The 16,635-nt window shown below is 54.7% G+C and overlaps 2 protein-coding genes across 6 annotated transcripts in view; one reads left to right on the top strand and one right to left on the bottom strand.

The window, feature by feature from the left end:
* The window catches only part of GRHL3 (grainyhead like transcription factor 3), a 35,503-nt gene extending 26,413 nt beyond the window's left edge, over positions 1 to 9,090 (top strand). For 2 of the 3 annotated variants that reach the window (XM_033841021.2, XM_033841014.2), the window contains exons 13-16: positions 122 to 210; positions 1,062 to 1,147; positions 3,597 to 3,661; positions 8,146 to 9,090. In XM_033841021.2, coding sequence (XP_033696912.1) covers positions 122 to 210; positions 1,062 to 1,147; positions 3,597 to 3,661; positions 8,146 to 8,260 — 355 coding nt within the window. In that variant the 3' untranslated portion in view covers positions 8,261 to 9,090. Of the gene's footprint in view, positions 1 to 121; positions 211 to 1,061; positions 1,148 to 3,596; positions 3,662 to 7,351 lie in introns of all 3 variants that reach the window. The other variant, XM_033841028.2, reaches the window with a different exon arrangement.
* Positions 9,091 to 10,666: 1,576 nt separating this feature from the next.
* Positions 10,667 to 16,635, bottom strand: part of STPG1 (sperm tail PG-rich repeat containing 1) — a 52,087-nt gene continuing 46,118 nt past the window's right edge. The window contains exons 8-9 of one of the 3 annotated variants that reach the window (XM_019938502.3): positions 16,048 to 16,247; positions 11,294 to 14,262 (exon numbers count right to left, since the gene is read on the bottom strand). In XM_019938502.3, coding sequence (XP_019794061.1) covers positions 14,186 to 14,262; positions 16,048 to 16,247 — 277 coding nt within the window. In that variant the 3' untranslated portion in view covers positions 11,294 to 14,185. Of the gene's footprint in view, positions 16,248 to 16,635 lie in introns of all 3 variants that reach the window. The other 2 variants (XM_073794186.1, XM_019938500.3) reach the window with 2 other exon arrangements.

The raw sequence follows: 16,635 nt of genomic DNA, 5'->3' as shown, positions 1-16,635 counted from the left end.
CAGAACCTGCTCCTGTAACTTCTGTCCCACTGCTTTGTGCCCACCCTCATAGGGTCTTCTTCACCTCTGGGGCCCCTCAGACTCTGGGTTCCTCACAGGTCTCTCCCTGCCATCCCCACAGGCTGCCTCTGAAGCGTACCTGCTCACCCTTCACCGAGGAGTTTGAGCCTCTGCCCTCCAAACAGGCCAAGGAAGATGATCTACAGAGAGGTAGCCTCACTCCCACCCCGTCTGTCCTCTGACCCCAGCCCCAGCCCTCCATGAGGCCTCCCCAAAGCCTCAGACTGATTCTGGTCCAGGCAGCCAGGGCAGCGCCCACCCCAGTGGGGAGAGCTCGAGGGGCTGCTTTACTCCCTGGAGTTTGGGCCTGGGCCAGGATTTGAGTGAGGGGTGGAGCGGGTAAGGAGGGCATCCAGGGTGCTTGGAGGGACAGCCACGGAGCTGGGGGGCTTCTGCCTCTGACCTTGTTTGAACGTGGGCGTCCTGGGGCAGCTGGTAAGGCAACAGGCTCATGATGTTGGGCAGGTCCTCCCCACTTTCTCTAATGGGGGTAGGAGTGGGGTGGGTTTTCAATACCTGGCTTTCTGTCTTTGACACAGTAAGTCTGTGACTTCCTGAGAGAGGGGTGCTCTAGCTGACCATCAGGAAGAAACCAACCAGCAAGCAAGATCAGAAGCTTCCAGCAGCCTGGAACTGAGCCTTGCACCCCACTTGGTGTTCTATCAGTACTGCCCACAACAACTCTGTGAAATAGTGGGTGGAGCTGTCTCCATTTTCCATCTGGAAAAAATGAGGCTCAGTGATGTTAAAAGAACTTCTTCAGGGTCACAGAGCTGGCAGGTGGCAGAGCAGGGATTCAAACCCACCAAAATCAGCAAAGTCTGAGCAAGTGTGTGGGACCCGCAGAGCCAGGTGGGGTGTTTCCCAGCTGGGTACACACCCTCAGCAAGGATTTGCTCTTTTTGCAGAAATCAATCTTAGGTTACAAATAATATTTTTTAAGATTCTCCCACCCCCAGATGTTCCCTTACACCACTAAAAGCCACCCCTTTGCTTCTCAGTGCTGTTGTACGTGCGGAGAGAGACTGAGGAGGTGTTTGATGCCCTCATGTTGAAGACCCCGGACCTGAAGGGCCTGAGGAGTGCGGTAAGAGGCCTTGTGGACCCTGGCCGTGGCCCTCTCTGCCCTCCCATCTCCCCCGACTCTTCGCCATATAGTTCCGATTTCCCACAGGAAGACTCTGGGAAGGAATATGCTGGAACGCTGGCTTTCTGGTGGCCCATCCGTCCCACCCATCTGAGGGCGCCTGTGGGGCCCGGCTGGTGGAGGTGTGCCTCTGAGATGTTATCTCCCAGCCAGAACCCGGGCTCCACCCTGGGAGTCGCACACACCATAAATCCTCCTTAATCTGATGGCTGCTGTCTGACAGGCCAGAGCTTTTTGTTGGCTTTGCAAACCTGTTTCTATTTTAATGGGAATGAAACCCCAAAAGGCCAGGCCCCAGAGATACCCTTTTTTCTTTCCCAGAGGGCCTCATTCCTCCAGCTTGTGGTTGGACAGGGGGCGCTGGCTGGGGCGGCTGAAGGTGGTGCCTGGGCAAGGAGACCTTCCCCAACCCCCCAAACCGCCAGAGAGCAGGTGAAACAGCCCCGAACAAAATCCACAGCAGCTTTGTGGTTCAGCTAGAAACTGAGCAAACACAGCCTCCGCCAGGGCCAGCTGTGTTTCAAGGTCGAACCACACAGAAAAGCCAGCTGGTTCTAAGATGTCAGGTTGGGGAAGGGAAAATGAATCAAGTGATAACATAGCTATCTTTTATTGAAGCCCCACTACGTGTCAGGCATCTTGTCAGGCGTGCTGCATTCGCTAGCTCACCATATTCTCTTAACAGCCCTGAAAAGTGGGTGCTATTAGGTCAGGTGACTTGCCAAGGTAACTAGAAGTGACAGAGCTGAGGTTCCAGCCCAAGCTCTCTCCACTCGGCTGTGTTATCCTGTTCTCTTCACATAGCATCAGCCCTGCTTGGCACCAGCCCCAGGAAGTTGGGCTCGCAAAAGGCCATTAATGTCACTAGAATATAGACTCAGAATCTTTGGGTTGGACAGTACCTTAAAGGGTCAGCTCCCACCTGGTGCCCCAGCTCTCTCCTCAGTGACTCTTCCAAGCGGGTGCCCACTCTTGACTTGCATACTTCAGGGGTGGAGAGCTCATCGCTTGGGGACAGCCATACAATGCAGTTGTCTTGGTACAACATATAGTTAGGAAGCTCCTAAGTTCTTGCTTAGACTCACTTGAGATCTTCCTGATAGCCTCTAGCCACATTGCCTGCCATTAAGATAAGTAGTCTAAGAACTTTTCTTGCCTGGAGAGATCTCTGTCAAGGCAGAGACCAGTTGAGGAGCTGAATCGGCTCCTCTTCCTGAAAGGCCCAGAGAGGACAACCTCAGCCTGAAGCTTGTTGCTTGCCGCTCCCTGCAGCTCCAAGGCAGCCAGCAGTACTAACCAGCGGCATTTGACCGAGCTTTCCCCAGGGATGGCGCTGGGCCGGGCCCTTGACGTAAGCGTCTCAATTCCTGTGCAGAACCACCTGTGTGTACATCCCATCATGGCGCCCATTTTACACATGAGGAAACTGAGGCTCCATGAAGTAAGGTGACTTGTTCAGAGTTCTGCAACCCCAGGTGGTGGAACTGGAACCAGACCAGTTCTGTCCGCCCCACAGGAGACTTCAGGAGGTCTGGGGAGAAATGGGCTGACTCTGTGTGAGCTCAGCCAGGTTGCTGAGGCCTCTGAGCTGCAATTTCCTCACTTGTAGACTAAGCTCCAATGTTCTGGGATGTGATGGGGGCAGGAAATCTGGGTTCTAGGCTAGGCCTTGGGTGCATACCTTATCTTCTTCGAGTTCAGCACCCTCACCCATCAGATGGGGTAAATAATTCCTGCTAGAAAGGGAAAGTGTTTGGGTTATCCACCCCTCCCCCCACAGCAGGACAGGAGCATCCCTGTCGCACCACTTCTGAAGTAATAATGACCATTTATTTGAGTACTGACATTTATTTAGTACATACCAGGAACTGTCCTAAGTGTTTTACATAGACCAATTCATTTAATTCTGTCAACAACCCTATGAGCTAGGCACCATTTCCATCTCCACGAGTGGTTTGCACAGCTGGTCAGCTAGCTGGTGAGTGGGGAGCTCCCAGCACTGGAAAAATCCAAATGTCTGATGATAGGCAAGGATTGAGGGAAATGGCAGATGACCTTTGGAATAGTTTACAACCACCAAACATGCTGTTGGTCGAGAGTTTGTCGTGATATGGGAAGGCTTATAACATACAATGATAAGTAAAACTATCTATGTGGAATATAAAAATACCCGTGTACATGGCCAAAAGACAGGAAGGAATACACTCAGATGTTATTAGTGTTTATCTCTGGGATACAGGATTATGGATGAGTTATAATTTTCTTCACTGTATTTTTCTACAATATGGGTATATATTTTATAATCAGGAAATTAAAAGTCATGACAGAAAAGACTGGTATAAACCCAGTTTGGGCCGCAGATGGTGAATCTCCTGTCATTCTCTTCCAGATCTCTGAGAAGTATGGGTTCCCTGAGGAGAACATTTACAAAGTCTACAAGAAATGCAAGCGGGGGTAAGTGCCCAGCACAGCTCTCCCTCCTCACACCCCCACCCTGCCCCTTTCCCTCTAAAACGTTGGCTCAGGGAGCTCCCAGAAGGTTCGCCCTGCCTGGCAGAGGCCTGCTGCTCGGAGCTGAGCTGTGTTTGTACTTGGCTTTGTGGAGAGGTAGAGGCGATGTGGAGTTGGGGTGGAGAGTGCCCTATCAGGCCAAGGCCACCTGCAGAGACCAGACACTGATCACTGTTGGGAAGGAAAGGAGTGGGAGCCGGATGCAAGGGTCTTTATACGCCACCTACTCAGGGGGAGAGGGAAGCACAGGGCCACATGTCAGGAATAACCAAGGTAACCAAGTCATTTGACTACAATGGTAATGATGAGGGTGACGACTATCTTCACTTAACCACCTACTACGTGCCACATACTAGGCTAAGCTTATCTCATTATCTCATTTAACCCTCATGGGTTAAACCCTCATTTAACCCATACCGTGAGGTAGATACCATTACACACATTTTACAGATAGGGAAGTTGAGGCTCAGAGGTGATAAGCAATGTTCAGAGGGGCAGGAGCAGTGGAGGAAAGACACAGAAGCAGAAGGGCCCAGCAAAGTTGCTACCGGCTGAATCAGAGGGTCCGAGAAAGAAATGGCTGGCGATGAGTCTGGGAAAGGAACTGTGATTGGATGTCATTTTTTTTTTTTAATTTATTTTTGGCTGTGTTAGGTCTTCATTCCTGTGCAAGGGTTTTCTCTAGTTGCGGTGGGCGGGGGCCACTCTTCATTGCGGTGTGCGGGCCTCTCACTATCGCGGCCTCCCTTGTTGCGGAGCACAGGCTCCAGATGCGCAGGCTCAGTAGTTGTGGCTCATGGGCCCAGTTGCTCTGCGGCATGTGGGATCCTCCCAGACCAGGGCTCGAACCCGTGTCCCCTGCATTAGCAGGCAGACTCTCAACCACTGCGCCACCAGGGAACCAGGGAAGCCCCCTGGATGTCATTTTGAGGGAGCCCAGCCAGGGATGCTCCACAGGCCTCCTCCATCTTCAAGTCTGGATGAGGCAGGAGGGAGTAAAGCTTTACCTTCCAGGGGGCCGGGCAGTGACTGCCACCTGCCACGGGCTCCAGAGGATTAGTGCTAAGGACCACAGTAGCCTTTGCTCTCTGCCCAGGAGATCTCTCCTTGGCAGGGGTGGCATGGGGGGGTGGAGTTGGAGGGCCACGTGCTGACGGCCCTCCCAGGCTTCCACCCCCGTCAGAGCCAGTGAGCCGGGCCTCTGCAGCCCTTGCTGCCTAGGTCGCTTCACCAGCCCAGCATGGGGGCCCCCGTGCAGTGAGGAATCGTGACTGCCATTACCTGCCTAGAGGACCCTGGACTAGGGCCCTGGGAAACACGCCCAGCCCCTCCCCGCCCCCGAACAGCTCGGACTGACCCTCCAGCTCCAGACAGCCTGAGACTAAGTCCCGCGGCTCTTCCTGGAAGGTGCTCAGGCTTTGCCCTGGGGCTACTGTCTGTGGCTCTTCTTTCAGGGGACTGCAAACTGACGCATGTTTTGTACTCAAGCTGAGGGCCATCCAGTCAGGCCCAGGGGCCACCTCCTTCCTCACAGACAGGCCTCCTTCCCTCCCCTTTTTGGCTCCCACCCAGCCTCCCATAGAAGGGCCGGCGGTGGGGGGAAGGTGTGCAGCCCTGCAGCCCCTGGGAAAGGATCGTTTGGTTTTGGTTGTATGAATGTCTAGGGTTCTTTGTGTATTTTTTTCCTTCCAAGTTTCGGTTTCAAACTGGGAACTGGAGCTCACATGCTCTGTGGAGCGGAATCCACCTCATAGCAGAGGGCAGGCTCTGCTTTGCCCAGACAAGCCCAGCCCCACTTCCCCTTTGGTGCCAGTGTCCACACCCCCTGGCTGCCACCCCACCTGCCACTGCCGTCCTCTCTTCCAGTTCCCACCTCAGGCTGCGCTGAGGGGCTGGGAAATGCCTTGTGTGTGATTGCGTACAAAGAAGCCCCAGAGCCCCACTGGCGGAGCTGCAAGTCTTTCCCTTAAGCCCCAGCCAGATATTTCAACTATAATGATAATAACTTCCATTTGTGGAGCACTTCCTACATGCCACGCGCTGGGTTAAGGAACTCCCAAGCATCATCTCGTTGACCATTTGAATTTGGTATGATTATTTCTACAGATGAGGAAACTGGGGTTCGGGATAGTCCCAGGGTTACAAAGCTAGTAATGGCAGGAGCAAGCATGGCCTGTCTAAAGCCCGTGCGCGCACCCACTGTTTCATCTTGCCTCCTGCTCGTTCCCTTGACCGCTAAGCAATGTGCAAATACAGGCTGTGGCCAGGCCAGCCGATTTATATTTGCCCAGCTCTACAGCCCAGGGCATCACCCAGCGGCCCTCCAGAAGCACCCACACCCCATACACACCCCAGCTATGAAACCTCAGGCCTAGGATTGTCTGCGATGCCTAAATGAGAAGAATCCCCCAAAAAACCTGTTGGGAGAGCAGAGGCAGGCTCATCTGCTGCTTCCCTCATCTGAGGAACAGGAAACTGTAATCACTGGCTTCGTTTATTTTCACAGAACCCTCCAGAAAGTCCTCTGGACAAAGGTAGATACAATCAGCTTTACAAGCACCACTGAGTGTGCTTGAAAGATTAACAAATACATTGTTTTTGCTGGCGGCTGGCCAGGGGTTCTATGCGAACTAGGACAGAAGACAGCCAGAAGCTGGCAAGTGACAGGAGGCCCCCATTCTGGGACAGCGGCTCCTGACAAGCCCCTGCCTCTAGGGCCCGGTTGTCATTGACCTCTGAGAGGAACGGGTCTGTGGGCCTGTGTGGGATCCCCTGTGCGCGGGCGTGCGCTCCGGGCCTTCTGGGAGGCCCTGCCTGAGAGTAGGCCTTCAAGTTAGTGCACGTAGGGCGCTCAGTAAATGCCACTGTAGGAGACGAACAAAAGCACCATCACCGACAAAGCGCCCACCCCTCTGCCGCAGCCCTGGTCTCCTCTGGTCTGTTCCCAGCCGGCAGCTCCCAGACAAAGATCCCTCTGTGAAATGAAGGCACTGCACACAGGACCCAGGGAAGCAGGATCTTATAATTAGATGCTGGCAGTCAGCACCCAGGCCTTGGAGCCTGAGCCCAGACCTCCTTCCAGAAAGCAGCGGCTGCTTGGTGCCACTGCAGAGACGACTGGACATGGGCCGCAGGCTTCAGCCTACTGCTGTCTCCATCACACCTCCTGGTCTGGGGGATGCGGGGTGGGGGGACAAAGCCACTGCCTCTCCTGGGGTCCCCGGGGAAAGCAGACGGCTGGCTACCTGCCAGGAGTAGTAGTCTGGGATTCTCACCGCCCTCCCTCCCGTCCCACTTAAATAATCTTGCCTTATCTTGAACTCTTCCCCAGCCCTGGATTTTCCCTTCCTTTTATATGCCACTCCCTAACTTATAATTACAGGGTTTTGGGTTTTGTTGTTGTTTTTCTAAAAAAATGATGCAGTGGAAAGAGACAAAAGTCCAGATTCAAATTCCAGTTCTGCCGTCTCTTAACTGTGTGATCCCAGGCAAATGACTTTGCTCAGCTGCCCCGTCTGTGTACCGGGCTAATACGGTTATAAGGACCCATTTTCCCGGGCCCGAGTAGATTCAAAACTCCTGGAGGGCGGGACCTAGGATCTCTATGTGGCCCTTGTTTTTGTTTGGAGCAAGGTCTTGAACATGGAAAGACCTCAGCAGATGCTGGTGAAGTGGATGGAGGGGTGGATGGAGGAAAACACCTGCCCCATTACAAAGAGGAAGCTGCTGTGCTCAGGTCAGGTCACAGCCCGGTGGGTCCTTCACTGGGGAGGCAGCTCCTAGAGGGGTGCCCTTGGCTACACTATGGCTTTGACCCTCTGCAGAGGGCCACACCCACAGAGGCTCTGTCCCTCTCAGGTTGGCCTAGGTCCTTGCCTGAAGACTGTGGGGGGAGAGAGCCAAGCCCCTCAAGTCCACGATGCCATCCCTGAGATTTCAGCTTCCTGGGGTGAAACCGAGGGGGCCTTGCGTGGCACCTGCTTGTGGGTCAGGCGGGCACATCTGAGTGCCACATCGCAGCCTCCTGCTGAACCCAAACCTCACGGGTCCACCCGCCATGCCTGCTGCACTTGAACTCACTCCGCGTCCGAGTGGTCAGTCTGGCCTGGTGACTAAGGTGCACTGCGCTGGTTGTGTCCACGCTCGTGTGTGTGAGGAGAGGCAATCTGGTGCAGTAGGTGGGCGTGGCTGCCAGCAGGCCTGGGTTTGAGTTGGGCTCGGCCACTGGGAATTGTGTCCTTCCCTGTAAAGTGGGACAGTGAGTGCCCACCTTGTGGGTTGTTATGAGGGTCAGAGAGAAAGTCCAAGAGGTGCCTGAAGTGCTGGGGGCGCCCGATAGGTAGCAGCCATTACTGTCTCCCTTTACTCAGAGGCCCTGTAAACAAGGGGCCCAGCCCATTCTACACACACCTTCTCTTCTCTTCCAGAATCTTGGTCAACATGGACAACAACATCATTCAGCATTACAGCAACCACGTCGCCTTCCTGCTGGACATGGGGGAGCTTGACGGCAAGATTCAGATCATCCTTAAGGAGCTGTGAGCCCTGGGCGCCCACAGCCTCAGACCTCTTGAAGTGGACCCCAGGCGAGGAGCCAGCTGGGAAGTGGCCCCGCGCCACACACAACCTCTCCGCATGCCTCAGTGCTGTTACTTGAATGCCTTCCCTGAGGGAAGAGGCCCTCAAGTCACAGACCCACAGACGTCAAGGCCAGGAAGGGACCTGGGAGGTGTCCTGATCCGAACCCTCATCTCGTGCTTGAATCTATTCTCTGAACTTCCGGCCAGGGCCTGCCCAGCCAGAGACAGTGTCATGTTGGTTAACAAGCCCAGCAGGCTGTTTCCTCCTCGGAAGACCTTCTCTACAGCCCCTCTCCTGCGGGCTGCCGTTCGGATGGGGGAAGTGGGCCCTGTCTCCCCAAGCTGACTTCACTCTTCCCGTTCTTGACTCTTCCATCAACTTCAGACCAATGAGTCCTCACCCTTTGGTCAGTTGTTAACTTGAAAACACTTGATTTCTAGTGCAAATGACTTTTGAAAGACACTGTAGTGGATATACTCTCCTCATAGATGTACTTCCTCAACACCAGACAGCAGTCAGAGCCGGCCGACTGGAACGAAGTGGCCTCGGTGTAAGACGACCGCCGTGCCTGCTCACTACTGTACACATTTCTTATTTACAATTTTCACTTATGTTTTATATATATAAGTATATATTGTATATATGCAACATCTTATATTTTTCATGGATACGTTTTTATCATTTCAAAAAATGTGTATTTCACATTTCTTGGATTTTTTTTTAGCTGTTATTCAGTTATGCATTTTGTATACTCGTATGGTATTTAGTAATAAAATTCTACGTATGTATTACTTCAAATGCTACACTAGTTCCTTTTGTGAAAGTCTTCCAGAAGGAGAGGGTGAAAGCAAACAAGGCCTCCCTCCTTCTCTATCCTGTAAGTGGTTTGCCTCGAACTTGAAGGGTGCTGGTAAGTGCTGGGCCCTGGTGAAGCAGAGATGCCGCCATGGAAGGCGGCCGAGTCCTGATGCCCAGCCTGTCCTGTGCGGCCTGTCCTGTGCGGCCCGTCCTGTGCGGCCCGTCCTGTGCGGCCCGTCCTGTGTGGCCCATCCTGTGTGGCCCGTCCTGTGCGGCCCGTCCTGTGCGGCCCGTCCTGTGTGGCCCGTCCTGTGCGGCCCATCCTGTGCGGCCCGTCCTGTGCGGCCCGTCCTGTGTGGCCCGTCCTGTGCGGCCCGTCCTGTGTGCTGTCCTGTGTGGCCCATCCTGTGTGGCCCGTCCTGTGTGGCCCGTCCTGTGTGGCCTGTCCTGTGTGGCCCATCCTGTGTGGCCCGTCCTGTGCGGCCCGTCCTGTGTGGCCCGTCCTGTGCGGCCCGTCCTGTGCGGCCCGTCCTGTGTGGCCTGTCCTGTGTGCTGTCCTGTGCGGCCCGTCCTGTGTGGCCCGTCCTGTGTGGCCCGTCCTGTGCGGCCCGTCCTGTGTGGCCCATCCTGTGTGGCCCGTCCTGTGCGGCCCGTCCTGTGTGGCCCGTCCTGTGTGGCCCGTCCTGTGTGCTGTCCTGTGTGGCCCGTCCTGTGTGGCCTGTCCTGTGTGGCCTGTCCTGCGTGGTCCCACAGGCTGAACGTTATGACGTCGGGATCACTGACTCTGGAGGGGAAGAAGTCCCAGGATGCCCTTGCCAAGGACCTCACAGCTGGGGCAGTGGGCAGAACCCAGGGCCGGGAGCCGTGTGACCACACTCTCCTGCCAGTTCTGCCCCCATGCTCTCGACCAACTCACTTTTCCTGTTGCCGGCTCCTACCCACTCACAGACGCGATCCAGCCGTCTCTCCCCGACTCTGAGGTCAGTGACGTCCTGTCGGTATGTTGGAGGGAGTGTTTACACCGCAGGAATTGACAAATGCTACAAGTCAAGGCCTTATTTTCCCTAGAGAACAAATGGCAAGTCAGAGCTTCCTCCCTCCCTCGGCCCTTCTGGCTTACCAGCACCCCACCAGCTCTAGTCCTCAGCTTCTTTGGCTGTAAAATGGGTCATTGGGTAGCTATCATCTTTGGAGCCCCACGGTTCACTGGTGGGTCTCAAAGGCCCCTACAATGTGGGGGAGGAGACAGCAGGCAGCCCTTAGGCATCCTCCCCAGACTCAGTCATAGCAGCTCTGCTTTCCTTCGTTTATACACTAAGATTTCTCGTATTAACTTTTGTCTGAACTAAACTTAAAAAAAAGAAGTATGAAGACCGTGGATGTCTCCAAGGGCCTTCTGGCTCTGATAGGAGGTCTAGAGTCCGAATTCTCAAGGCCCTGTGGCCAGGACTCAGGTCAGGCAAGAGAGGCCCTAGCCTCAGGCACAAAATTAAGAGGAGCCAAAGAGCTCAGTAACCAAGTTAAGTCACAGTCCAATGCGATGCTTTTTGAAATTAAGGCCCAAAAAACATGATAACATATCAAAACTTTGACGTGAGGGTCAGTATTACTGATGTTTCCTGTGGTCTCTGACTCCAATACAGCTTGCCCGGCACTGCTGGAGCGACCCCACGGAGCACCCAGAGCTGCTCTGCCCACTCCGGGCCTCGCTGCTACGTCCCCCTGGGTGCCGCATGAGGGTGAAATGGCAGAGCGTATGCAGAGTACCAACACGCGGCCAGGTACGCAGAGGTGTTCCGCGTCTGTTCGTTTCCTTCCAGAGCCTCCAGAAGCAGGAAGGCGATCTTCTCAACCTTGACTGCACGCGGGAATCACCTAGGCAGCTTTCATCCCCACTGCCCAGACCACACCCTGCAGCAATTAAGTCAGAATTTCTGGGGTTGGGGCCCAGGCCTCAGTGCTTTTCAAGCCCCCCAGGTGGTTACCATGTGCACTCAAGGTCGAGAACCACTGCTCTATGGCCGTCGTTCCATAGGCCTTGCTGCCTTTGCAACCTGCCAGTGTCTGGCTGACTAATGCACACAGGGAACTATGGGGGCCAGTGCAAAGCCTGCTGCCGAGCTCAGGGGTGGGGCCTGCAGCTCCACATCCACCTCCACCCACGGCCTCCAGCCAAAATGCCAGGGCCCGCTTCTCTCCCCTCCACACGAGCAGACAACAGATGAGGCCGTCTATGGCTAGGAAGGCCATTTGGACCTCAAGCAAAGAGAGCTCTGAAAGGCTTGAGGAAATTCTGTCCTGCCCTCAGAGAAGGTCGGGGAGCAAAGGGCAGCTCCTGAGCCCGACAGCAGCCATGCCGGGGTTGTCCTTCTTCAAAGAGTGGAAAGGTGAAAGGAGTGAAGGTAAGTCCTTTCCAAACGGGGGTCACTACAAACGCAGCTGGTGGCTGGAGGAATTGCCATCCCCTGCCTGCAGGTAGCTTTGCACGGTAGACAGCGAGTGAGCGAGGGGAGAAAAGGATGGATGAGGAACGCAGGAGTGAGGGATGAACAAATAATGAGGAGAAAGAAGGAGGGAGGGAGGGAAGGCTAAATAGGTTGACAGGCAGTTGGATGAACACATGGAGAGCCAGATGAAGAGCTCCACAATCAGGTGTATTTACTAGACCTTTGCTGCTCTAAGTGTGGTCCATGGGCCAGCAGCATCAGCTTCACCTGGGAGCTTGTTAGAAACACACCTAAAACCAATACAATGTTCTACTTCAATTATATCTCGATTTAAAAAAAAAAAGAAAAAATACGTAGACTCTCGGGCCCCACCCGAGATCTTTTAATAAGATCTCCAAGTGATTTGTATGCACATTGAATTTAGGAAAATACTATCAGTACATCCTAACCCTAACTAGACACTTTGCAATCACACCAAGAATGTTAATAAAGATACCACTGCCCAGACCCTACCTCAGATCAGAACTTCGAGGGTCGGGCCTGGGCAGTCTCTATAACAGCTCCCCAAGTGATCCTACCATACAGATGGGGCTTGAGAACCACAGGGCTGGACAGGGCTGTGAGCAGCCTATGACATCTTCAGAGAGGCTGGGTACAACCCAGACAGACCCTCTGAGCTCAGGGCCTCAGCTCCAGCCGTGTCTTCTATGGAATACCCCGATTCCGGCTGGCCAAGAGCAGCCCGGCCATCCTCTTCCCAGACTCTCCACTTTCCTGACCCCACTTGGAGGGGTTTCTATAGAGACAGACCCCACCTGCTGGTGCTCAGCCCAGCTGCCCCAGGGAGGAGCGGCCTGTTTTGTTTTCTATGCAGTCCCGCCAGCCTCTGCCTGCAGTGATCCCAGGGCCGGCTGCTTCCAGCCCAGTGGCCTGCTAAGGTCTCCTAGGGTCAGAGGGACCTAAAAGCCAAGGCCTTCAGGTCTGGCCCTATTGTCAAGAGTCTGGGTTCAAAGAAAGGTGCAGCTTCAAGTGTCAGCCTTAGAGGGGTCTTCCAGAATTTCTAGCGCCGAAGTGGACAATTGATGGTTAGCAGAAGAGTTTCCTTTAGCCCGAACAAAAAGTTTTTAATTGAAATATGGTTGTTAACATCTCCAATCAAGAAGTTTCACATTTTAAAATTTCCCAGGTTCTTCTGAAAAATCTGCAGATCTGGCAATAGGTAGCTGGCCTTTAGATGGGCAGCCTCCTCAGCTCCTGGACCTCCTCTCGCCTCACCTGTTTTGCTCCCTTGCCTTGCCCACCCAGCCGTGGAAGTGCTTGACCTTGAACCTCCAAATTCGGATCCGACTCTTGACCTCTAGGAGAAGCTAAGGGCCTGAGCAGACTCAGCACAAGGTGTCCACCTTTAGGTCCAGACCTTGGTCGCTCTTGGCGCCATGCTCCAGGCTGCCTCCCGCTCATCCCAAAGCAGTGGGGCACTTGCGGGAATATGAGGTTCACAACAAGGCCAGCTTTTGTGAGAAATGAGAACTCTGTTTAACTGGACCCGTTGTGCCATCCTTCTCCCTCCCTCTCCCTCACCCGCCCCTCGCTGAAGGGAGAGGCAGTCATCGGCCAGTTCTGGACTAACAGTCACGGAGGAAAGTCCAAGGAGAAAGCCAAGGGCAAGGGAGGGACACGCGGAGGGGAGGGAGGCGGTGCAAGAGGCTTCCACTTACAAAAGCCCAAGACACGTGGATAGCTGGGGAAGGAGGGGATGTGTGGTTAACTGCAGTTCCTCTTGGTTCTCTGAGAATCTCATCCTCTTGCTGAGGGGGACCGACTTGGCAGGCCAGAAAGGATCCATTAAAGATCATATTGGACTTGAGCATGAGGTGGGAGGGACGGAGACCAGGCCAGGGAAGGGGAAAGGCCGGGCAAAAGTAAGAACCTGCAGGCGCCCCTCAGAACCGCTGTGCCCAGGGCTCTGGCCCCAGAGGGTCCTGCCCACATCTGCCCTTTGTGCGCGGAGCCAACAAATGGATGTGGAGCCCTCTCCTGAAAGTGGGTGATGAGCTCACGTGACCATGGTGACGCTGCCATGCTCTTCCTAGGGCGAGACACGAGGCTGAGCTGGGGGCGAGGGCAAGGCAACCCCTTCAGGTCCCTGTCACAGTGCCTGTGGGCCTTCCCGGCTCCTGGAACTCCGGGAGGAGTCTGGAGGTCAAGGCCAGAGCATGGGAGTGTGCCGGGGCCGCGGCCTTGCGCTGCCCACCCTGTGACCCCAGAGCCCTGGCTCAGCAGCAGGCTTCCAGACGGGGCATCTGCCATCGGCCACCACCTCCTGGATCCTGAGCTGCACGAGCTCTGAGGGCTGAGGGCAGGCGGGCCGAGCCAGGCCGGAGGGCACGTGACCAAGTAACCCGGGGGGCTCTGTCTGCTCAGGAATCCAGGGGGGTCCGTGGGGTGGGGGTCCACGGTCCAGGGGGCAGCTCAGGACAAGGACAAGCACGGCAGGCCAGCTGTAACACCAGGCAGGGGGCAAGGACGTCCCAAGTCATCAGCCGTCACACACGAGATGGGCGCTCTCTGAATGACCGTCCGGGGTGCCTGGGGTGACAGCTGGTGGCCGGGGGGGTCTCCTTGAGCTCGGATGAGGTGACTACAACACTGGGATCCATTTCTTGTCCCCATTGTAGAGAAAGGACTGCTTTCCGGGGAATTCCGGCTTGTATGTGGCTGTGAGAGGAGAGAGAGAGAGAGACAGTGTTGAAAGAGAAAAGGCCAATTCTCAAGGTCCTGGCACTCGGCGTTGGAGCGGGTGAGGCCGGCGGGACCCCTGCACCTGACATGTGGGGAGTCAGGGAGGGAGGGACTGGGCCTAGGTCATCCGGCTCTGAACTGGCCCAGGCGGGACTCGAACTCCGGCTGCCCACCTTCTTCAACTCACTAACTTTTTTAACAGAAGGAAATTTACAAAAGAGTTTTGTAGGAAATTTGAAAAGAAATGAATAGAGCAACACTCTTATAGAAGCAAGGTGTCAGCTTAATGCGGGTTTGCTTTGATTTAGTTCAGAAATTTCGGGAAAACTGAAAGCCATCACAGTAGCGGCCAGGACCACGCAGGGCTTGGGAACCACAACCTGGGGTGGCTGGAAACTCTCACGCTGATGCTGATTTGTTCACGAGGGCCACGCACGGCCTCCGGTACACCCTCAGGAAGCTGCTGAGGTGTCCAGGTAGATCTGCGCCCACTGGAAGCCAAGAAGGCAGGTGTTTGCATGTACTTACTCTGGGAGGCCCTCAGGGAAGCCCACCTTGGCCTAGGTGATCACAGCAGCAGGCCCTGGCCTGCACCTGCCCTCCAGGTGCCCGCATGGAGAAGATGCTTGGAGAAAGCTCCTGGAGGACTGGGCCAAACAGGGTCAGACGAGGATCCGGCTGGTCTCTGGGGTCCTGGCCCCACCACTCCATGGGGCATTCGTACATTTGCGGGACCAAGCTGAGTTCTGCCTGGACTGACCAGATGACCCGTAGGTCAAACCTGTGCCATCTTATTGGCTTATCACTACGTTTCCAAGGACAGAGCCATGAGGATGATATTCTCCCTCTCCCGCCTACCTTACATGTTACTCACCTGTGTGTGTGGAGGGAAGGGGACGCCTCGGGGGCCAGCACTGAGCCTCAGTCATCTTTGCCTCCGCAGGGTGGGAGCATCAGCGATGCTCATTGAGAGCCTGACTTTCACAGGCCTGCTGGCCACCTCAGCTCTTGCCTTCCCCCTCCCACGCCACCAGCCCATCAGCGCACCTGTCATTCCCCAATGCCATAAACTCTGGCCAGTGTCGGGGGTGGTAAATAGCTAGGGGCTCCAAGTAGGCAGGGGAGTGCAGGGACCACCCCCTGGAACAAGTCCCTCAGACTATCAGCTCTCAGGCAGATCCTGGGGGTAACTATATGGCTTGAAACAGCGGCTCGGGTGGAGCCCTGTTTTATTTCATGACAGACAAGGCGTCGAGGCGAGAGAGTCTCGGCCTCTGCCCTCCGCTCACCCTCTGCAGGGCTATGACACCTTGCTCTCCGGGCCTTCCCCATCTGGGAGGTGACCCCGCCAGACTAGACCTACGATTTAAACATTCTTAAGAACATGAACTTTTTAGACAAAAGCTGTGGCTCTTTTCCACAGAAAATAATATCTGCACGTTCCAAATTTGCAGACGATTTCAGGGTCACAGACCTCCTGGAGCCCAGCTTTGTGTCTCTTGAAACATTCATGGTCCTCAGTTATAAATCCCTGACCTGGATCATCTCTAAGAGCCCTTTCACCTTAAAAAAATAAATTAAAACAAAAACAAAAACCCACCTTTCATACTCTGACAGTGTAAGCCGAAAAGTCTTCTAGATCCACTCTAACCCCTGTAAACTGTTTGGCAAACAGCCTATAAATCAGTGGTATTTGATGGCCCAGGAATGACAAACAATTCCAGGTTTGGTTTTTACAATCACTGAAAGCAATCCTCTGACCTGGGCCAGGCGAGCCGGGCAGGCCTGGCTGGGACGGCGCCACTGTCCACCGGCTGGTGTTGGACACGAAGGATGCACTGGAGACGAAGTGCTTGGGTGGCCCCGTGTAGTCCACGATCTCATACTGCCCAGGGCCTGGAAGAGGCGGCTTCGGGGGCAGAGGCAAAGGCTGGGCAGAGAAAGTTAGGATGGGGTTTCTCCTTCAGAAAAGACAAAAATGGGAAGATGTCCCTAAATCAGTCTATTGGAGAAATGGCAGTTTTTCGACATAGCCAGGACCTGCCCAGTGCCCAGCCATCTGCAAGAGGACTGGACGAGGCACTGGGAGACCTATTTCCTCTTCCGGCTCCACTGCTAGTGATCTGGGGACCCTGGACCCCAGTCTTCTCGCCTGCACAAGGGCAGTCATAATGGCACCTACCCTGTAGGCTTGTTTTCAGGGTTAAAGGAGATGACACACCTAAAACACAGTAGTCAGGACAGGGCCCAGCACAAAGTGAGAGCCCAGTACATTCGTCGTTGTGGATGACGGATGTCGTTGAGCTAATCAGGAATGGCAGAAGACATCGATGCCATGTGCCAACTCTG

Source organism: Tursiops truncatus, chromosome 1 (genome assembly GCF_011762595.2).
Source record: "Tursiops truncatus isolate mTurTru1 chromosome 1, mTurTru1.mat.Y, whole genome shotgun sequence".
NCBI lineage: Eukaryota > Metazoa > Chordata > Mammalia > Artiodactyla > Delphinidae > Tursiops > Tursiops truncatus.
Note: the sequence above shows the minus strand (reverse complement) of the source record. Positions and strands in the feature narration are given on the sequence as shown.